The 23,313-nt window shown below is 45.8% G+C and overlaps 2 protein-coding genes across 8 annotated transcripts in view; both read right to left on the bottom strand.

The window, feature by feature from the left end:
• Positions 1 to 23,313, bottom strand: part of LOC132873196 (adhesion G-protein coupled receptor G2) — a 194,613-nt gene that overhangs the window by 53,209 nt on the left and 118,091 nt on the right. For all 7 annotated transcript variants that reach the window (XM_060908529.1, XM_060908534.1, XM_060908535.1 and 4 more), the window contains 3 exons: positions 19,446 to 19,671; positions 8,854 to 9,007; positions 1,997 to 2,146 (listed from right to left, as the gene is read on the bottom strand). In XM_060908529.1, coding sequence (XP_060764512.1) covers positions 1,997 to 2,146; positions 8,854 to 9,007; positions 19,446 to 19,671 — 530 coding nt within the window. The remainder of the gene's footprint in view (positions 1 to 1,996; positions 2,147 to 8,853; positions 9,008 to 19,445; positions 19,672 to 23,313) is intronic.
• Positions 1 to 23,313, bottom strand: part of uspl1 (ubiquitin specific peptidase like 1) — a 504,778-nt gene that overhangs the window by 375,230 nt on the left and 106,235 nt on the right. The window lies entirely within an intron of this gene.

The raw sequence follows: 23,313 nt of genomic DNA, 5'->3' as shown, positions 1-23,313 counted from the left end.
GAGAGAAAGAACTGGACTGTTGCTCAGGTGGTTGAAAGTCCTCTTTTCAGATGAAAGTAACTTTTGTATTTCATTTGGAAATCAAGGTCCTAGAGTCTAGAGGAAGAATGGATCGGTACAGAATCCAAGGTGTTTGAAGCCCAGTGTGAAGTTTCCATAGTCTGTGATGATTTGGGGTGCCATGTCATCTGCTGGTGTTGGTCCACTGTGTTTTATCAAGTCCAAAGACAATGAAGCCAGCACTAATAATACCATTAAACTTTTCAAGGAATCTGGAGAAACTTCGGTGTGTAAAGGGCAAGGGCAAAAGCCTAAGCTCGTGCCCTTTTACCAATGATCTCCTATCGCTCAGACAGCACTGTATCAAGAACCATCATTCATCTTGGCCTGATATAAACATATGGGCTAGGGATTACTTTGGCAAACCTTTGTCAAGTATTACAATACAGAGTTACAGCCACAAATGCCATTTCAAACTTTACTGTTCAAAAAGTAAACCTTATGTTAACTTTGTCCAGAAGTTGACTTCTCTGGGCTCAGACATATCTGGGATGGATGATCAGAGAGTGGAAACATGTATTGCGGTCAGATGAATCAGTATTCTAGGTCAATTTAGGAAGAAATGAATGAAAAGGACTATCCAGACTGTTACCAGCAACAAGTCCAAAAGCCAGGTTCTGTCATAGTATGGGGTTGTGTCAGTGCCCTTGGCAAAGGTCACTTACACTTCTGTGATGGCAGCATTAAGGCAGAAATGTATACTGAGAATTTGGAGCAAAATATTCTGCCTTCAAGATGACAACTTTTCCAGGCATATTTCAATAGGTCCATTTCTTACAAAAAAGACCGGGAATGTTGATTCGTCTGACCACAATACATACAGTAGTTCTACTGTGTGGTGATCCATTCCAGATGCTGTCGTACCCAGAGAAGTCAACAGCATTTCTGGACACAGTGAACGGAAGGCTTATTATTGCACAGTCAAGTTTTAACTGGCATTGTATTGTACTACTCTGTATTGTAGTGTTTGACAAAGGTTTGCCAAAGCAATCCTGCACCCATGTGGTTATATTGTGATTCTGACTTAAAAGTAAAATCAATGGTTTCTAATGGGAGGACAAAGTGATATAAAAGAACAAAGAAGAGCAGAGATAAAGTTATGCTATAATTTATGTAAGAAACGACAGCCTCACAGCATTTACCAACTTTGGTTGTCCTAGCTTTTAATCTCTAGGAGCAGTCAGGCCTTCAAAAATGAATTGAGGCCAATTGGAAGAAAAGCAAGGGATGATAGAAGGATGATTCAAAGAATAGAAGGGTGAGATAGATGAGCGCTAACAGTATGAATTACAGTTAAGTACTTTTCTTAATGAGTTGAGTCCATATAACTAGTTTCATGACTACCTTAAAAGATGTACTGTAGGAGTAGTAAAGCCACTTGGTTCTAATGGGAGTATGGAGTGATGAAAAAGAAAGAAAGGGGATCACAGAAAAAAGTTATGTTGTATTTATGTGAGGTATGACAAACTAGTGACACTGACCAACTTCGGTGGTTCTAACTTTTAAGTCTATGAGCAGTTAGACCTTGAAAAATGAATTGAAGCCAATGGGTGGAAAAGCAATGAATGAAAAATCAGAAAGCAGGAGTGATAGTGGTGGAGTGCTTTGTAGTACTGCCCAGAACATGTCCAGTAAGTTTGGAATACTGACTATATCTGAGCAGTTTGAGAAATTTCCCATTCAAAGTCTATCAGAAAAATGGACAGATAGAGGGATAAAATAGAGGGGTGCAAATTGAATATCAAAATGAAAAGTAATAGCTGTTGTGGTATTTACAAGGCAACAAAGTTTGAATAAAGTTTCTAAGTTAAGCAATACTTGAGTTATTGATCCTGGAGGAAGAAGAAGAAGAAGAAGAAGAAGCCAAGGGTTAACAGTATAGTGCTTTGCTTTTGCAACTATAACTATCATATTATACCTTGGAAAGAGGACACACCTGGAAAAGAGTGGTCTTCTGGTAGAAATTAAACTGTACTCTAGAGACCAGTTGCTGCTGCTGAGGAGTGAGGTTCTCTGTGAGGGAAGCAGGGAGAGTTATGGAACCCCGAGGAGAGCTTGGCTCAAATCTCCTCAGCCGGGAGCCAATCTAAAATGCATAAGAAGAGAAACTTTATAAACACATAAAATCTATGATATTAAAGGTTCTCATGCTATCATATATTAATTAAGAATACATTTGGTTTTCAAATTACTACCACTATTCAACCAGTATATGTGATCAGTATGAATCTTTCCCCTAAAATAATTACTTTACAGTTCACATAAAGCATTGTGAGAGTATTTCTAATAGGGAACCAATATAACCTAGTATACTAATGCATCTCAAACAATTAGATTATCATGAAAAAGTTCAATATTTCCATCATTTATTTAAGAAAGTGAAAATTTAATATATTCTAGACATGTAAACTAAAATGTTTCAAGCATTTTTCTATTTTATTTTTGATAATTATGGCCCACAGCACAAAAAAAATTGTAAAACCATCTCAAAATATGAGAATATTTCATTCTGACTTTGAGTAAAACAGTATAAATGGCTGTGGCAGCGGGGGCGTGGTCAAGCACCGGTCTGTGACAGGAGGGTGGAGCCAGGGAAGGTGAGTGGCAGAATCGCTTCACCTGACGGTAATTAACCTGTGTTTTGTGTGTGTTTTCCCAGTAAACCGCTCCCTATTTAAGGAGGCTGAGAGAGAGCAGAGGGAGCGCGACCCGGGATTGGAGGCTGAGTGTGTGTCTGTGTGCGTGCGTGCGAGCGAGCGTTAGACTGAAAAGTTATTTAATAAATACGCTGTCTCTACCTCCAAACGTTGTCCTGCCGTCCTCTGTGCTCCACCCACACATTGTCCGCGCTACAGTGGTGCTGAAACCTGGGAAAAGGTGGAGCACCAGTTCTGCAGCTCCATGGAATCCTCCCCGTTCGCGGACTTGGTCCACGCCCTCGCCACGGCTCAGCAGAGCCAGCACCAGGCACTCATCACGCTCCGAAAGGAGCAGGAGCGCCGCTTCGAAGCCCTGGTGCTGGCCCAGCAGGAAGACCGAGAGGCGTTCCGGCGGCTCCTCGCGTCGGCGGGGTCCACCAGCGCCCCGGCCGCGGGCCCGTCTCCCCTCACTTTGTCGCAGGACGACCCCGAGGCTTTCATCACCTTGTTCGAGCAGGTCGCCGAAGCCTCGGGGTGGCCGATGGAGCAGCGCGCGGCGCGCCTCCTCCCCCTCCTGACGGGAGAGGCGCAGCTGGCCGCACTACAGCTCCCCGCCGACCGCCGGCTGGCCTACGCTGACCTTCGCCGGGCCGTCCTCCAGCGCGTAGGGCGCACGCTGGAGCAGCAGCGCCAGCGCTTCCGCGCGCTGCGGATGGAGGAAGTCGGCAGCCCGTTCGCGTTCGGCCAGCAGCTCCGGGACGCCTGCTGGTGGTGGCTGAGGGCCGAAGGTCGCGACGCCGAGGGAATCATCGACCAGGTGGCGCTGGAACAGTTCATCGCCCGCTTACCAGCCGGAACCGCGGAGTGGGTCCAGTGCCACCGCCCAGCGTCGCTGGATCAGGCCGTAGGACTGGCGGAGGATCATCTGGCGGCTGTTCCGGCGGCAGGACAACGGATGACATCGTCTTCTCTCTCCTCTTCTCTCTCTCTGTCTTCCCCCCCTCCTCCCGTGTCCCGTCCTCGCCCCATTCCCTCACCACGGAGGCGGGGGCCGGCTCCACCCCAGCCGGCCCGCCGCACCCGTGGTGCCCTCCCGTTTCTCCCTTCTGTGTCTGTCTCTCCCCCCCTCAGGTGAGTGAGCCCCAGAACACAGCTGCAGAGGGAAGGCCCGGGCCGGTTTGCTGGCGCTGCGGGGAACCGGGCCACCTGCAGCAACAATGTGCAGCGATGGAGGTGGGGGCGGTGGTGCGGATCCCCGACGCGCCAGAGGCTGCCCTCGATCAGGCCAGAGCGTATCGCATACCGGTAAGTGTACAAGGGGCTACATATTAGGCGTTGGTGGATTCAGGCTGCAATCAGACCTCGATCCGCCAAAGCCTGGTGCAAGACGAGGCATTGGGGGGAGCACAAGGGGTGAAGGTGTTGTGTGTGCACGGGGATATTCACCGCTACCCGTTGGTGTCGGTCCACATATATTTTAGAGGGGAAAAATCGATAGTGAAGGCGGCGGTTAATCCTCGCCTTACCCACTCTTTGATCTTGGGGACTGATTGGCCGGGATTTCGGGGTTTAATGGCACGCCTAGTAAAGAGTGGGTCCTGCCGGTTGACGGGGGAGGGTCCCGGTGTCGCTTTGGCTGGAGCTGCGGTCGCAGAGCCATCCACGTCATCTCCGCGACAGGGTGAGGAGCCGCCGGCCCCTCCTCTTTCTATTGGGGAATCCCTCGCGGATTTCCCACTGGAACAATCGCGAGACGAGACTCTGTGACATGCTTTTGACCAAGTGAGAGTAATCGATGGTCAAACGCTCCAGCCGAACGCCACCCCGTCCTTCCCTTATTTTTCCATTTTGAAGGATAGGTTATACCGAGTGACGCAGGACACTCAGACGAAAGAGCGAGTCACCCAGTTGTTAATTCCAAAGAGCCGCCGGGAATTGGTATTCCAGGCGGCTCACTTTAATCCCATGGCTGGACACCTCGGGCAGGATAAGACACTCGCCCGGATAATGGCCCGATTCTATTGGCCGGGGATTCGCGGCGACGTCCGTAAGTGGTGTACGGCGTGCCGCGAATGCCAGTTAGTAAATCCAGCGGCAATTCCAAAAGCGCCCTTGCGCCCCCTACCATTAATCGAGACCCCGTTCGAAAGAATTGGGATGGATCTCGTCGGGCCATTAGATCGGTCAACACGAGGGTACCGCTTTATATTAGTTCTGGTGGACTATGCAACGCGATACCCGGAAGCAGTGCCTCTTCGCAATATCTCAGCACGCAGTATTGCAGAGGCCCTCTTCCACGTCATCTCCCAGGTTGGAATCCCGAAAGAGATTCTGACTGACCAAGGCACCTTGTTTATGTCACGAACACTGAGCGAACTGTATGGGCTACTGGGTATTAAACCGATCCGCACCAGCGTTTATCACCCACAGACGGACGGTTTAGTTGAACGGTTCAACCGCACCCTCAAGAATATTATTAAAAAATTCGTAAGTGAGGACGCACGTAACTGGGATAAGTGGCTCGAACCTTTGTTGTTTGCAGTGCGAGAGGTCCCCCAAGCCTTCACAGGGTTCTCCCCGTTTGAATTATTGTATGGGCGTAAGCCGCGCGGCATCTTAGATGTACTGCGGGAAAATTGGGAGGAGGGACCTTCACAGAGCAAAAACGAAATTCAGTACGTTATGGATCTGCGCGCAAAACTCCACACGCTCACCCACCTAACTCAGGAGAATTTGCGGCAGGCCCAGGAACAGCAAGCCCGCCTGTACAACAAGGGCACGCGCCTTAGAGAGTTCACTCCGGGAGATAAGGTACTCGTCCTGTTGCCCACATCGAGCTCCAAATTAATCGCCAAGTGGCAAGGACCCTTTGAGGTCACACGGCGAGTCGGGGACGTCGACTATGAGGTTAGGCGAACGGACAGGGAGGGGGCACTACAGATCTACCACCTCAATCTGTTGAAACTCTGGAACGAGGAGGTCCCCGTGGCGTTGGTGTCGGTAGTTCCGGAGAAGGCGGAGCTGGGGCCGGAGGTCCCTAAAGGGTCATTGGCATCACGTACCTCTCCGGTCCCCTGTGGAGACCACCTCTCCCCGACCCAACTCACGGAGGTTGCCCAGTTGCAGGCCGAGTTTTCGGATGTGTTCTCGCCCCTGCCCGGTCGCACTAACCTCATAGAACACCACATAGAGACGCCCCCGGGGGTGGTAGTGCGTAGCCGTCCTTATAGATTACCCGAACACAAAAAAAAGGTGGTTCGGGAAGAACTTCAGGCCATGCTCGAAATGGGCATCGTCGAGGAGTCCCACAGTGACTGGAGCAGCCCGGTGGTCTTGGTTCCCAAGGCCGACGGGTCGGTCCGGTTCTGTGTGGACTATAGAAAAGTCAATGCGGTGTCTAAATTCGACGCGTACCCAATGCCTCGTATTGATGAGCTGCTCGATCGACTAGGCACGGCTCGCTTTTACTCGACACTGGATTTGACGAAGGGATATTGGCAGATCCCCTTGACTCCATTATCCCGCGAGAAAACGGCCTTTTCCACACCGTTTGGCTTACACCAGTTCGTCACACTTCCGTTTGGGCTGTTTGGGGCGCCCGCTACGTTTCAGCGGCTGATGGACCGGGTCCTCCGGCCGCACGCCACCTATGCGGCCGCGTACCTAGACGACATCATCATTTATAGTAATGACTGGCAGCGGCACCTGCAACACCTGAGGGCCGTCCTTAGGTCGCTGAGGCGGGCGGGACTCACTGCCAACCCGAAGAAGTGTGCGATTGGGCGGGTGGAAGTACGGTATCTGGGCTTCCACTTGGGCAACGGGCAGGTGCGTCCCCAAATTAATAAGACAGCAGCGATTGCGGCCTGCCTGAGGCCCAAGACCAAAAATGGGGTGAGACAGTTCCTGGGGCTGGCTGGCTACTATCGTAGGTTTATACCTAATTATTCGGACGTCACCAGCCCGCTGACTGACCTCACTAAAAAGGGGGCGCCAGATCCGGTCCAGTGGACGGAGCAGTGCCAGCGGGCTTTCTCTGAGGTAAAGGCTGCACTGTGTGGGGGGCCACTCTTACACTCCCCTGACTTCTCTCTCCCTTTTTTGTTACAGACGGATGCGTCGGACAGAGGGCTGGGGGCCGTTTTGTCCCAGCAGGTGGAGGGGGAGGACCGCCCGGTCCTATACATCAGCCGCAAGCTGTCAGTGCGTGAGGGGCGCTACAGCACAATTGAGAAAGAGTGCCTGGCGATCAAGTGGGCGGTCCTCGCCCTCCGTTACTACCTGCTGGGGCGCTCTTTCACCCTCTGTTCGGACCACGCGCCCCTCCAGTGGCTCCACCGCATGAAGGATGCCAACGCGCGGATCACCCGTTGGTATCTGGCACTCCAACCCTTCAACTTCAAGGTGGTCCACAGGCCGGGGGCGCAGATGGTCGTGGTGGACTTCCTCTCCTGTCAAGGGGGGGAGTCGGCTGCGGGCTGGACGGGCACCCAGCCTGAGTCAGGCGGTGGGGGTATGTGGCAGCGGGGGCGTGGTCAAGCACCGGTCTGTGACAGGAGGGTGGAGCCAGGGAAGGTGAGTGGCAGAATCGCTTCACCTGACGGTAATTAACCTGTGTTTTGTGTGTGTTTTCCCAGTAAACCGCTCCCTATTTAAGGAGGCTGAGAGAGAGCAGAGGGAGCGTGACCCGGGATTGGAGGCTGAGTGTGTGTCTGTGTGCGTGCGTGCGAGCGAGCGTTAGACTGAAAAGTTATTTAATAAATACGCTGTCTCTACCTCCAAACGTTGTCCTGCCGTCCTCTGTGCTCCACCCACACATTGTCCGCGCTACAATGGCATGTATATCTCAGTCTAGTTCAATACATGCAACCATAATCATGGGGAAGACTGCTGACTTGATAGTTGCCCAGGAGATGATCATCAACACCCTCCACAAGGAGGGTAAGCCACAGAGGGTCACTGCTGAAAAGACTGGCTGGGAAAGGTGAACAAGCAACAGAGATGATCACAGCCTTGAGAGGATTGTCAAGAAAAGTCCATTCAAGAACTTGGGAGAGCTTCAAAAGCAGTGGACTGAGGCTGGTGTTAGTGCATCAAGAGCCACCATGTACAGATGGCTTCAGGAAAGGGGCTACAACTGTCGCATTCCTAATATTAAGCCACTCCTGAACCAAAGACAACATCAGAAGAGTCTTGCCTGAGCAAGGAGAGAAAGAACTGGACTATTGCTCAGGTGGTCCACAATCATCTTTTCAGATGAAAGTAAATTTTGCATTTCATTCGGAAATCAAGGTCATAGAGTCTGGAGGAAGAGTGGAGAGGCACAGAATCCAAGGTGTTTGAAGTCCAGCGTGAAGTTTCCACAGTCTGTGATGAGTCGGGGATGCTACATCATGTGCTGGTGTTGGTCCACTGTTTTATATCAAATCCAAAGTCAATGTAACCATCTACCAGGAGATTTTAGAGCACTTCATGCTTCTATTCGCTGGCAAGCTTTATGGAGATGGAGATTTCCTTTTCCAGCAGGACTTAGCACCTGCCCACAGTGCCAAAACTACTACAAAATGGTTTACTGACCATGATATTACTGTGCTTGACTGGACAGCCAACTTGCCTGACCTGAAACCCATACAGAATCTATGGGCTATTGTCAAGAGGAAGATGAGAAATACCTGACCCAAAAATACAGTTGAGATGAAGGCCGCAATCAAAGCAACCTGGGCTTCAATAACACCTTAGCAGTACCACAGTAATTTGGGATAAAGGAGACCCAACCAAGTATTGAGTGTATAAATAAACATACTTTTCAGAAGTGGACATTTCTGGATTGTAAATCCTTTTTTGAGTTATCTTAGGAAATAGTCTAATAATCTGAGATATTGGATTTTGGATTTTCATGAGCTATAAGCCATAATCATCAAAATTAAAACAAAAAAAGGCTTGAAAATTTTCACTTTATGTGTAATGAAGATAGAATATATGAAAGTTTACATTTTTTAATTAAATTATGAAAAAATGATTTTTTTCATGATATTCTAACTGTTTCAGATGAACTAGTATTTATTGAAATTTATAATTACTACACAATCACTATGAGCAAAGATCTTTATGATACAAAATACACATTTTTTTTTCCTCATCAGTGAGGTGTTACCTGCAAGTTGTCATCAGTGATAGTGAATGTGGTCTCTGGAAAAAGAGCCCCATCCACCAGTTTTACTGCCAGAGCCACAGATGGTGAGAGAATACTTTGACTCTTTCCCTGCACAACCAGCTTCAAGCCAACAGTATCCACAATGCCAATGATCCTCATCAAATCAGAAAAGGTATAATGTTTATTATATGTATAGTATGTGTTATGAAATGACTGCATAGTTTTCAAAACTGGCTTATTGTGTATTTGTCATAACTATTATTCAGAGACTTTAAATTTAACCACACACTCTTTTGGGGCTATATTTTAAGGAGTTGAGTTTAAGGGCCACATTTAGGGTTGGTGAAATAAGTTGGCAAATTCAGCTTCCAAAATCAGGGGTTGAAAAGGCAGACAGAAGAAGGGAATGGCTTTTTTTTGTACTTTGATATCAAATGCAATATGATCTAAAAGCAAGAGACAATTAAAAAATGAAAAATAAAAAAGATTAATAGGATAAATTAAAATCTAAGAGGAGCCAGTATATTACCAACATATTGCTTCATTGTTAGTAAATCTGCTGAGAACACACAAACTACAAACATGGACACTCAGAACTACAATCCCCAAGAACCACAGCGCCCCCTGTCACCTGAGTTCTAATCACAGCTGTCATGCATTCCCCTAATTAGCTCTCCCCTTACTTAAAGGGGAACTGAAGGCAAATTTTTTTATCAAAATTCTATCTATCTCATTTTATAAAATGTAGGAATGCATTTCTGACAGCTATTTTGTCACTGCTATAGCAAGTTATGAGTGTTTGAAATATGCTATGTAATATGTTACATATGTTCACAATATGTTCGCTGATTGCCCTGTAAACAAGATTCGCTGAGACCTGTGCGAGACTTCGTAGGACAGAAGTAAAACGTACAGCGGAAATCAAAGTGACCAACATCTGCCAACATTGTCAAAAGACGCGCGTGCCTTCCTTTGAATGCTGACGTAATCAAGCCGGAAGTTTTCCCTGTGTCCGAAATCGCTCCCTACTCACTATATAGAGCACTATATAGTGGGGACGCCATTTTGTACTGCTGTCTGAAACCTTACTGAGGATTACGAGGGAAATGAGCTCAGTATAATATGTATTTATCACAAAAACACATGCATGTATTTATTATTTTGAAAACCCACCAGCCGCCTGATCTGGCACATTTTAATTGTGCACAGTAATGATGTAAATACCAACACGACGGACTAGTCCTTATCCTGTTGTCTTTCCAACTCTTCTCAGTTGGTTCAAAGTCGTATGGAATAACCTCCATGTCAGGTATGCAAGGAAGGTGGATTTATGTGCAGAAGTACTGTATACAGTTTAATAAAGTACATAATATATATACAGTGAGACAATGTATACACAGGCAAACAATCCAAAATGGCAGACTAGATCAAAAACGAGAATACAGGCAAAAGAGTCAGTCGAGGCACAAACAGTACATCAAAGGCTAAGAGAGGACAAGAACGAGAAACAAGCACAAGGATCGTGAAACAGGAAATCAAGACAACGGGTAGAAAGGCTCAATAATGTGTGTATGCGTATCGTAATACTTCGTGATGCAAATGCATCAGCACAGTCAAACACATACTGTAGTTCCTTAACTGAGCTGTGGGTGGTAGAAATGGGCAACTGGACTTGCTTGAAGATTCTTGAAAACGTTTCACCTCTCATCCGAAAGGCTTCCTCAGTTCTGTCTGACTAATAGGGAGTATCAGATATTTATCCTCTCCTGGATCAGAATCAGAATCAGAATTCTGATGACCAGCTCATCTAAGGTGTCATTGAGGCATCATGTTGGTGTGGGTCACTGGAGGCTGGGTGTGAATGGCGAGTCATTAGGGTGATCAAAGGATTGCCCGTTAGGGTGATCAATGGCAATCTGACTCTCTCTGTCCTCCTGTGAGTCACCGAAAACAGCTGGGTCCTGGCGTACACCCAGCCATCTGGGAAGAGTGTCCAAGACCGCATTGTAGATGGTTGACAAATGATGTCTTAAGGCCTCTGCATGCTCTTGCGACAAGGCTTTAGTAGATAGCTTTTCGCAGACAGTTGTAATTTATCGTTGAGCGGGGAGTATAGGCGTGTATAGGCGTGCATGATGTTATTCACCGCCACAATGCAAGGGGGCACGAAGTCGCGAAATCGCTAGGAGTAGTTGGTGGGTGTGGTTAGTGGAGTGTTTATCTTCCAGTTACTGAGCAACAGGTCATTCAACACCACTGTCCTTATAATGTGCTGTCCTTATAATGACTTGAACTGGAGTCGTATAGATGTACGTACTTCCTCACTTCCTCGATCAACCGCTCTTCGTGCTGCTCCATCTTCGCTCGTGTTTTTAAAAATGGCGGTCGTGAAAACAAACCAAACCGGGGAAGTAGGGAAGCAGAAGTGCGTGTACAACGGATGTAGAGTGGACCAATCAGAGCCCTCTTGTCTGCGACGCTGTCTGCGAGGCTGTCTGCAGTGGTCACAAATTTTGGGAGGTGCGCGCAGAGCGTCTGCGAAGTGGGGGGGCTTCGCAGACGCCATCTGCGACGCCGTCTGTGAGGACTGGGTTGTCAGCATAAATTGGCCCTTAGACCCCCACCTCTGTTCAGTGATGGCCGTTCCAGGTTGACAAAAATGTCTTCTTTAACTCCTCGCTCATACCAACGATCCTCTCTGGCTAAAATGCGTACGTTACAATCCTGAAATGAGTGTCCTTTGTTGTTAAGATGAATGTAGACAGCTGAGTCCTGGCCTGAGGAGCTGGCTCTCCTGTGTTGAGCCAAGCGCCTGTATAGCGGTTGTTTTGTCTCCCCAATATACGAGTCCGTGCAATCCTCACTGCACTGAATTGCATACACTACGTTGTCCTGTTCGTGTCTGGGTATCAGCTGCTCTATCCAGTGCGAAAGCACCCCCCTCCAACCTCACCAGCCAAGAAAGGAGGGCTCTTACAGTGCTTCAAAGAGACCAGAACATCACCATCCTTCCTGCTGACAAAGGGAGATGCACAGTGGTGCTAAACACAACGGACTACCACTCCAGGATGACCAGTCTCCTCAGTGATACAACCACTTATGAAACATTGAGGAGGGACCCCAAAAGTGGTTACAAAAGAAAAGTTGTTAGCTGTTTGCAACAACTAGAAAAGGACCAAGCCATCAACCAATCTCTTTACTACAGATTGTACCCTCGGGAAGCCGTGCCTCTCATATACGGACTCCCCAAGATTCACAAAGAAGGAGCTCCTCTCAGACCTATTATCAGCAGTATAAACTCGGTCACATATAACATTGCCAAACACCTAGCCACCATCTTGGCTCCTCTGGTTGGGAATACACCATATCATGTCAAAAATTCCCAAGATTTTGCTACTAAAGTTGCAGACCTCAAACTAGATTCAGATGAAACCATGGTTTCCTACGATGTCACTTCTCTGTTCACCTGCATTCCCACCACAGAAGCAGTCGAATCTGTAAGAAAACGACTCCTTCAGGATAGCTCCTTACTGGATAGAATGAAACTCACCACGGATCAGATTTGCACCCTGCTTGACCTCTGCCTGACTACCACTTATTTCCAGTTTAATGAAAGTTTCTACAGACAGAAGCATGGAGGCGCCATGGGATCACCAGTGTCCCCTATTGTGGCCAATTTATACATGAAGGAAGTGGAACATATAGCTTTGACCACTTTTGCAGGACTTGCTCCCAGCCATTGGTTTAGATATGTGGATGATACCTGGGTTAAAATCAAAATCCATGAGGTGGAAGCTTTCTCGAAACACATCAATGCAGTGGATAGCAACATCAACTTCACTCAGGAGGATGTCAGTGGGAATAATCTAGCCTTCTTGGATTGTGATGTACACATTAGACAAGACAGAAGCCTTAGTATCGAAGTCTACCAGAAACCCACACACACAGACCAGTACCTACTTTTCGACTCTCACCACCCACTGGAACATAAATTGGGGGTCATTAGGACCTTGCAACACAGGGCTCAGAACATTCCTACAACATTAGAGGGAAAAGAGAAGGAGCAGAATCATATCAAGAAAGCACTTCAGAATTGCGGTTATCCCAACTGGGCTTTCCTAAAGAGCATAAAAAGGAACATAACTGACAAGGATGATAACAGGAACAAACGCAAGAACATTGTCATTCTCTACATTTCTGGTCTGAGAAACTCAGGAGGATCTTCTACAAACACAACATTCCGGTACATTTCAGACCCAGTAACACCCTGAAGCAGAAACTGGTCCACCCTAAGGACAGAATACCCAGACACAAACAGGACAACGTAGTGTATGCAATTCAGTGCAGTGAGAATTGCACAGACTCGTATATTGGAGAGACAAAACAACCGCTATACAGGCGCTTGGCTCAACACAGGAGAGCCAGCTCCTCAGGCCAGGACTCGGCTGTCTACATTCATCTTAACAACAAAGGACACTCATTTCAGGAGTGTAACGTACGCATTTTAGCCAGAGAGAATCGTTGGTATGAGCGAGGACTTAGAGAAGCCATTTTTGTCAACCTGGAACGGCCTTCACTGAACAGAGGTGGGGTCTAAGACATCATTTGTCAACCATCTACAATGCGGTCTTGGACACTCTTCCCAGACGGCTGGGTGTATGCCAGGACCCAGCTGTTTTTGGTGACTCACAGGAGGACAGAGAGAGTCAGATTGCCATTGATCACCCTAACGGGCAATCCTTTGATCACCCTAATGACTCGCCATTCACACCCAGCCTCCAGTGACCCACACCAACATGATGCCTCAATGACACCTTAGATGAGCTGGTCATCAGAATTCTGATTCTGATTCTGATCCAGGAGAGGATAAATATCTGATACTCCCTATTAGTCAGACAGAACTGAGGAAGCCTTTCGGATGAGAGGTGAAACGTTTTCAAGAATCTTCAAGCAAGTCCAGTTGCCCATTTCTACCACCCACAGTTTACTATGACCTGGATGATTGAGAATCTTCACAGACATGTTCCTTAACTGAGCTCAGGTACGCCTTGTTCACGGAGCATGTGCAGCCTGAGGCGCGCCTTCAGGTGCACGTGCCACAGCACGGAGGACTGACACTCCATCACTGATGAAGCTGGCGAATCTCGAAATTAATCTAAATTGGAATGATATGGCAATCTGGCTGTTATGTAAACAGTTTTCAAAATGGCGGCACTGACACTTCACATTTGAAGTCTCGCGAAGATTGCGCAGATAAGCAACGCCTGCCGTGGACCATACAAACTACATTCAACATGGCTAAAAACTGAAAAGGCTGATAAGTGTAATATGCCAATACGAGTCACGATATAAGGTTAATAAAACCGAAAACGAAATTGAATAACACATTAATTAAGAAAAAAAGCAAGTTTAAAAATGACTTCAGTTCCCCTTTAACCTACTCTCTCGCAACACTTCAGTGCAAAGTATTGTTCTGTTTTCCCCAGCACATACCAAGCCTTGCATTCTCTGATTGTCTCTTGATTTTCTGACCTTTGCTTGCCTTATTTCTACTACGATATTTGTCTCGCCTATTCTATGTTGTTCGTTGATTGCCCGAGTCCTCGCTTGTTTCCTGACCTCTCTTCTGTCTGTGATTTTGGCTTTGTCGACCATCTACTTCTCCGTTCTCCTCTGTGCATACATCCATAAGTGCCTGCATTCTTACATGATACTTCGCCATCATGTATGTAGCAGAAGAGGCGAAGCAGATGGATCTGAATGCTCAGGGACGCTTACTGGGAGAACATCAACAGATGCTAATGAATCTCAACACCTGTATGATGCAGCTAGCAACTGTGATGTCGCAGGCCCTCCTACCATGCCCCAAGTCCATTCCAAGCTCTGCGCTACAGCTTCCGCCACCGGAGAGATTCGCCAGAGATGCCATCAATTGTAAAGGTTTCTTACTTCAATGCTCCATGTGTTTTGCTACCATGCCTAACCTTTCTGATGAGCACAAAATCGCTAAGTTTCTTTTAACCATGAACCTGAAGGAATTGAAATACAGTAGGAGAGAGTCTGTTAACCATCTCACAAGGTTCCCGTAGTATGGCTGAATATGTTCTTGACTTCAGAACATTAGCAGTAGCCAGTGGATGGAACAAACCCGCATTAAAGGCTGTTTTTCGCCAAGGTCTGCACCCTGCCATTCTGAGTGAACTAGCCTGTCGAGATGAATAGCTCACCCTGGATGGTCTTATTGATCTAGCGATTCAACTTGATCATTTGTTGGCTCACTGACCCTCCATTCAGGAAAGCGCTAAACCAAGCCCTACTACTGACAGTTTGCTGATGGATGTTTCACACACCAGGCTATCTCGCGCTGAGCGTGAAAGGAGGAGAAGGGAGGGGTTATGTTTCTATTGTGGGAATTCCAAACATCAGCTTAACAACTGTCCCGTTTTGTCCTTCCCATAAAGCCCCAGCAGAGGGTCCTACACACACTGTGAGTCCAGAGAGAAAATTTAATTCTAAGTCCTTTAAGGTTCCTGTATTATTAAAGCTTACAGACTCCATGCACATACATCCTTTGTGCTTTCACTGATTCAGGGGCAGAAGGGAACTTTATCAGTCACACAGTTGTGCAGAAGTTCAACCTGCCCACAACCCCTCTGCAAAGTGCACTCAGTATTAGGACCATCAATGGAGGACCCATAGGAGATGGCCTCATCACCATGTGGACCACACCAATTCACATCCAAGTGGGAGTCCTACACTCTGAGCACATCTCCCTTTATGTCACCACCACTGTAAGTCACGATCTCATTCTCGGCTTCCCATGGATTCAGCTTCATGATCCCTTGATATCATGGCAGAACAAAGAAATCCTCCAGTGGTCTTCCACCTGTTTTCAAAACTGTATTTCTCACCCTCAAGTCAACCTCTCCTCCACCTCTGTGGAAAGCCCTCAACCAGACTCCTTGGACAGAGTTCCAGAGTGTTACATGGACCTACAGGAGGTCTTTAGCAAAGGAAAGGTGTGCGGACTACTACCACATCGACCGTATGACTGTGCTATTGACCTACTGCCTGGCATGTCACCACCAAGGGGATGTATATATCCCCTGTCCCAGAAAGAACACGCTGCCATGGAGGAATATATTCAAGAGGCACTTAAGCAAGGATACATCCAACTGTCCAAATCTCCCACCTCTGCGGGCTTCTTCTTCGTCGAGAAGCGAGGCAGTGGACTTTGGCCCAGCATTGATTATAGAGGTTGGAACCAGGTTTCTGTCAAGTACCCTTATCCTCTTCCTCTTGTTCGTGCGGCCCTTGAACAACTGAGATCAGCCAAGATATTTTCTAAACTGGATCTACGCAGTGCGTACAACCTGATCAGGATGAAAGAAGGTGAGGAGTGGAAGACCGCATTCAGCATTACCACCGGCCATTTTGAATACCAGGTAATGCCGTACAGTCTTTCTTCGGTGCCCAGCTTGTTCCAATGACTGATCAACGATGTGCTCCAGGACATACTGGGTAGGTATGCCATCCCATACATAGATGATATCCTGATCTACTCCCCAGATGAAGAGAGCCACCAGAAGCACATCAGAACAGTTCTTCAATGCCTACTAGAGAATCACCTCTCTATCAAGGCCAAGAAGTGCGAGTTCCATCAAGATTGCATCTCCTTCCTAGGATACATCATTAGTGCCAAGGGAGTTAGCATTGATTCCTCTATGGTCTCCACAGTTATGTCCTAGCCTACACCTACCTCCATAAGGGAGCTTCAGTGGTTCCTGGGCTTCGTGTATTTCTATCATTGGTTCATTATGGGCTTCAGTACTATAGCAACCCCTTTAACCACATTGCTAAAGAAAGGACCAAAGCACCTCCAGTGGAATCCCTGGGCTGAGGAAGCATTCCAACATCTCAAACAGGCCTTCACCACTGCTCTGGTCCTCCAGCGCCCAGATCCTATGATACCTTTCACCCTAGATGTTGACACATCTGACATGGGAGTAGGGGAGAGCTTTTCAGTGCTTTGGTGGGAAACAAACTCCATCCCATAGCTTTCTTCTCAAAGAAATTCTCTTCTGCTGAGAGGAATTATGATGTCGGCAACAGAGAACTGCTTGCCATCAAACTAGCCCTAGAAGAGTGGCAACATTGGCTAGAAGGAGCCACTCACCCTTTTGTTATCATCATTGATCATAAAAATCTTGAATACCTCAAGACAGCCAAGAGGCTGAACCCTCGCCAGGCCAGGTGGGCACTATTCTTCACCAGATTCAGTTTCACCATTTCATTTCACCCTGGTTCCAAGAACACGAAAGCCGATGCCTTATCACAAAGTTTTGGTTCTGCACACCAAGTGCCTGTCAATCATCCCATTCTCCCATCCCAATGTTTTGTACAATCCAGCACATGGGACCTAGACAGAGAGATAAGAAATTCCCAACCACAAGTTCTTCCTGATAATCTCCCACCTGGTCTACTGTACATGCCCAAGTGGTTTCGAGGTCATTTCATTACATGGGCACACTTATCACCCACCACAGGTCATCCTGGCAGTCAATGCACACATCAAATGCTCAGGAATAAGTATTGGTGGGAGAATATGCTGACCAAAATTTACCAGTTCATTGTATCTTGTTCTACTTGAGCGCAGGCTAAAGTTCCCAGAACCCCTCCTGCCGGCAAGCTGTGCCCTCTTCCTATGCCTCAGAGACCCTGGTCCCATATTGTCATTGACTTCATCATGGACCTCCCTCCATCAGAGGGTAATACTACCATAATGGTAACCATAGACCGTTTCTCGAAAGCCCTTAAGCTCATTCCTTTACCGGGCATCCCCACAGTGTCACAAACAGTGGAGCTCCTCTTCCAGCAAGCGTTTAGATACTATGGTATCTCAGAAGACATAGTCAGTGACCGGGGCTCTCAATTCATCTCTGGCTTCTGGACATGCTTCATGGAGATGTTAGGGGTATCAGTGAGCCTTACATCAGGCTACCACCCACAATCCACTGGGCAAGTTGAGAGAGCCAACCAGGAAATCGGCTGCTTCCTGAGAATTTTCTGCATGCACAACCAGGGGGATTGGGCACATTTTCTCCCATGGGCCAAGTATGCACAGAACTCCCTTAGACACTCTGCTACACAGCTAACCCCATTTCAGTGCATACTTGGCTACCAGCCACCCTTATTCCCCTGGGATGACACACCTAGCCAGGTACAGTCAGTGGAGGACTGGTTCACACACAGCCAAGCAATATGGGAGGAGGTTCACCAATAGTTGGAGACTGTTAATGCCAAGTATAAGGAATATGTGGACAGACACAGGAGACAACCTAGACTTTTCCCCAGGCAACAGAGTATGGGTGGCCACAAGGAATCTCAGAGGGCCCAACACATGCAAAAAACTCCAGCCATGTTACATTGGGCCATTCAGGGTACTGCGTCGCATCAATGAAGTCTCCTACTGGTTAGAACTCCCCCCTCACAGCAGACCATCTCCCACGTTCCATGTCTCCAACCTAAAACCAGCTATTGCAGGTCCCCTTGCTGAGAACTCACCAGTTCCCAAACACCCTGAACACCTTGTAGAGCTTGATCCCATCTACCAGGTAAACAAGATCCTCGGCTCTAGACACAGAAGAGGGCAAGTCGAATACCTGGTAGATTGGGAGGGGTATGGACCCAAAGAACAGAGCAGGGTTCCCACCAAGGACATTCTAGACCCTCTCCTCAGGCAAGAGTTCCATGCCCTGAATCCTCACAAGCCTGCACCATGAGGTAGAGGGCATCCTTGAAAGAGTATAGCTCCTAGAGGGAGCTCCTTGGGAGGGGGGTTCTGTCAGTAAATCTGCTGAGAGCACACAAACTACAAACATGGACACTCAGAACCACAATCCCCAAGAACCACAGTGCCCCCGTCACCTGAGTACTAATCACAGCTGTTACGCATTCCCCAATCAGCTCTCTGCTTACTTAAGCCACTCTCTCACAACACTCCAGTGCGAAGAATCATTCTTTTTTCCCTAGTACATACCAAGCCTTGCATTCTCTGATTGTCTCTTGATTTTCTGACCTTTGCTTGCCTTATTTCTCCTATGATCTTTGTCTTGCCTATTCTATGTTGTTCGCTGATCGCCCAACCCTTGCTTGTTTCCTGACTTCACTTCTGTCTATCATTTTGGCTTTGTCAACCGTCGACTTCCCCGCTCTCCTCTGTGCATACATCCGTAAGTGCCTGCATTCTGACATTCATGAATAGACCTAATTAGTTTAATTTAACAATATGGCTTCCATCATTATTTAACAGGTTATGAAATAATTAATTAATGATTAATTTGTAGTGCCTGACAGCCCTATAAGTAACATCCTTTTATTTTGCATTCTATTTATATAGCCAACAGTTAAACTTCAGGAAACCATGGGATACTCAATCAAGGTCATGAAATCATAGTGTGTGCATCAGATATAAGCTATGTATGTAATTGATAATACTGTTCATTGTGCACAGCACTCAATTGTCCCTTGGAGAATAATGATAATTTATTCCATTCTTTTCAAGGGTTACCACTCAATCTGTTCATTTTTACCTGTTTGAGATGGATGCCAGCATATTAGGAGGTGCGTCTATAAGATTGCTGACAATGTTGATTGACAGGTTTCCCAGAGCCAGGCTAACAGTGGGCCCAGAAAGAAGTGACTCTAGCAGAGATACAATCTGCTTTATCTGTGTGGAGTTCAGAGAAGATGCATTCCTGCTCAGATTTAGAAGACCTTCAGCTATCACTTCTTCACTGGTTGAAGAGACTGTGGAGGCTGTATGTGGCATAGTATAAATAATACAAATTCAGAGTTTAATACAGTGCATGTATCCAATATTTTCCTATTTACATTAAGTAATATTAAGAATTAACCTCACAACTGACATGCACTACATGGCCAAAGGTTGTTGTGGAAGAACTTGTGTGGCCTGCCAATTTCCCTTTATTGCTGAGGTGTTACCTTATGTTTGGCCAAATAGTGTAAGAAGAATCATGTGCATACTATGTATTGGGTTAAGGTTAAATATTAAATGGAAAAACTTAATAATCAGTAAGTTGTACACTAGTCTTGCAAACAAGACTATTAGCATTCACTAGGGAGATTGGTTTTGCCAATAAACATGGCCAAGAACAAATCTACTTTCAGCAATTTGATTGATACTTGACTGCAGATTACAAATCACAGCCCTTTTCCTGTACCATGTCAACAACTACTCAAAATGATCTTCTCACTAAGTGCTTCAAGCAAAAGTATTTAATACCTTTTCAAAGAATGGATTCCACAAAATTTCTTTAGTCTAGTGAAATTGTATCATGGTGTTAAAAAGTAATTTTCCCTCTAATGTTGAGCCAGTCAAGATTCTGATGCTTGTGGACAGAAAAGTAAAGTAAAAATTTATTTTATATATATATATGTGTGTGTGTGTGTGTGTGTGTGTGTGTGTGTGTGTGTGTCACCCATGTGCCGTGCTATTCTGCTACTGCTGGAGTAATTTAGGTAGAGACATTTGTTGTAAGTTATTTTTTTTAAAAAGAAAAATAATGGCTGTTATATACACTTGAGGCCAAAAGTTTACATTCACAATTCCACACATTTACTGTTACTATACCTTTCCTGAGTTAAATCAATTGATGTATATATTTAATTTCCATAACAGATAATTTGAAAACCATAGTTAAGAGACAGATTTATTTCAACTTTTATTTACTATATCAGATTTTCAGTGAGTCAAAGCCTTCTAGAAGCTTCTCAGAAAATACTGTCCATTTTTTTTTTGTCCATTCCTCCTGACAGAACTGGTGTAGCTGAGTTCATGCTTGAAGGTCTTCTTGCTCAGACATGCTTTTTCAGTTCAGACCACTGTCACACTTGCATGCCTTGGCATGTGCATCAGATAGACTCTCGGGCGTGCTCCAGACAGCGCATGCCATGTGGACTCTCACGCATGCACCATAAATGACTCACACCTGCACAGGATTAAAGGTCATAGGCGAAATGTAGAATATCAACTTTATTGTCTAGAAGAATGACCCAAAAAGCAAATTCAATCTTCCTGGTGTCTAAGTTGCACCCTAAAATCGAATAAAATGCTCAAAATATACTGTTTTGCCCAATTTCCGAAGGTTTGTTTACATCTCACTTTTGCGCACTTTCACCACCAGGGGGCCGTCATCGTGATGTCATTTAAGCCAAACAGACCGGGAGCAGCTCTGTGTTTACTTGCAAACCGAGCACACATTTAGGAGATTCATTTATTTAACCACTTTCTAAATATACCTTTTTTTGCTGGAGAGAAACATACAGGGCTAATTTTGAACAATTCAATAATAACATATACCAGGACCTTTAATGGGGTTACCCACTGATGCGCACAGGGGCACACACAATCCCTATAATAGAACATAGATACGTTTATACCGTATTGGTCCTAATAGAAGAGCGCGCCCTAATAGAAGAGTGCCCCCCATTTATGAAAAAATTCCCGCGCGATTTTGTAATTTCCCCCAGAGATTTTCCCCACAGACGATACTTTATCAGTTCTTTGTGAACAATTCCATGGAAAAAAAACCTGTATTTATTTTTTATGGTCACATTTTTGTTCATGCTCAACTCGAACACATGTGCATGTATTAAAATATTACACTAGTAGCAATACATCAACTTGTAACAAAACATAAAATGGCACTTCAAATGAAAACAAATGTAAACATAATAAACGTGTGGTGTACCCTGAAACAAAATATCTATTGACACTTTGGATAACACCCACATATGAAGACTAGTGTAGCACAAATACAGAATATCAAATGGCACTCTGGACAATAATGTAAAATATTAAAATGGCACTTTGGATGAACTCAATATTATCACAAAATAAGAATACAGTATTCTCTACCCACAACAAAATATCAACTGACATATGCATGCAAGACTTGCTGAAGTATTTCAAACTACAACATTTTTAATATGGAAACATCAATTGTTTACTACCGTACAGGAACTACATGTACCAAGCAACCAAACACTATCAAACTTATCTACGGGTACATGTAGACTTGTGTGCTTAGGGTCATTGTCTTGCTGCATGACCCACCTTCTCTTGAGATTCAGTTCATGGACAGGTGTCCTGACACTTTCTTTTAGAATTCGCTGCTATAATTCAGAATTCATTATTCCATAAATGATGGCGAGCCATCCTGGCTGCACTTGAACCAGAAATAGTCAACAACTGTGTAGACTGTCAGATTGAATCATTCACCTCAACAATTTTGTCAGTTTAATAACATCTCCAGGCACACCAGTAAATGTATATCGCGCGGGAATTTCGAGTCCGACACCTGTATTCCGCCGTTTACTGATGACGGTAGCTGTAATCACCCCACCCCGGGCAATGAAATACCGGCACACTTTCAAGTGTTCTTTGGGAACGTGGCCTACAGTTTTATCCTGGTGAACAACAGCGACAGTGTTTTTATCAAGTGGATTTTCTTCTATTCGACACTGCAATGTTTCACCTATTTCTAGTTTCCACACGTGTTGGTAAACATGAAAACCTCGCACACACAAATCCAACTCAAACTTGGCAGCCATGGCTCTTCATGCGCATGCGCGGTCGTTGCTTCTTATTGGGTGGTGATAAAATTCAGAAACTGTCAAAACCGCTTCGGGCTGATCATAACGTTTCGGAAACGAAAACATGCACATCTACCGATATTCGTTCGGAACCTAGGCGTTTGGTACATAATAGTTGCGCATGCAAATGGTCTTGTGTTCGTGCATTGCGCGTCTATTAGGACCAATACGGTATTGCTAATATAATTTATTGCTAATATTAATACAAGCATTATACTATTTATAGCCTACTCTAAACATACACACAAACATTAATCATGTTAGTCAATAGCATGCTAGCAGGTAGCCATTGCAAATCAACTTCAACTTAGTGGCCACTTTATTAGGAACACTTGTGTTTAAACATGCACAGACATAAACATTGAGCATGTCAGCCATTGTCATGTTAGCAATTACTATGTTAGCTGTGACTAATCAACTTCAACTTAATGGCCACATTATTAGGAACACGTGCGTCTGTATAAACACGCACATACATTTAGCATGCAAATGGCATGTGAACCGCCATTCCACATGCCTGCAGGTATCATTTTAGTGGTGACGAATTAACTTTAGCTTAGTGGCCACTTCATTAGGAACACTTGTGTTCGGACATGCATACATACACACACAGACATTTATCATGTTAGTCAATAGCATGTTAGCATAGCTGCCATGACAAACTATCCCTTTTGTCTCATTTCCACAATGATTGTACAGGATCCCTCAGGATTCTTTACTTGAAAAATTGCAAGCAAAGGTAAAAAGCATGGTGGTGTAGTGGTTAGCACTGTTGCCTCACAG

This window comes from Neoarius graeffei, chromosome 25 (assembly GCF_027579695.1).
Source record: "Neoarius graeffei isolate fNeoGra1 chromosome 25, fNeoGra1.pri, whole genome shotgun sequence".
NCBI lineage: Eukaryota > Metazoa > Chordata > Actinopteri > Siluriformes > Ariidae > Neoarius > Neoarius graeffei.
This window is presented reverse-complemented; position numbering and strand designations above follow the sequence as displayed.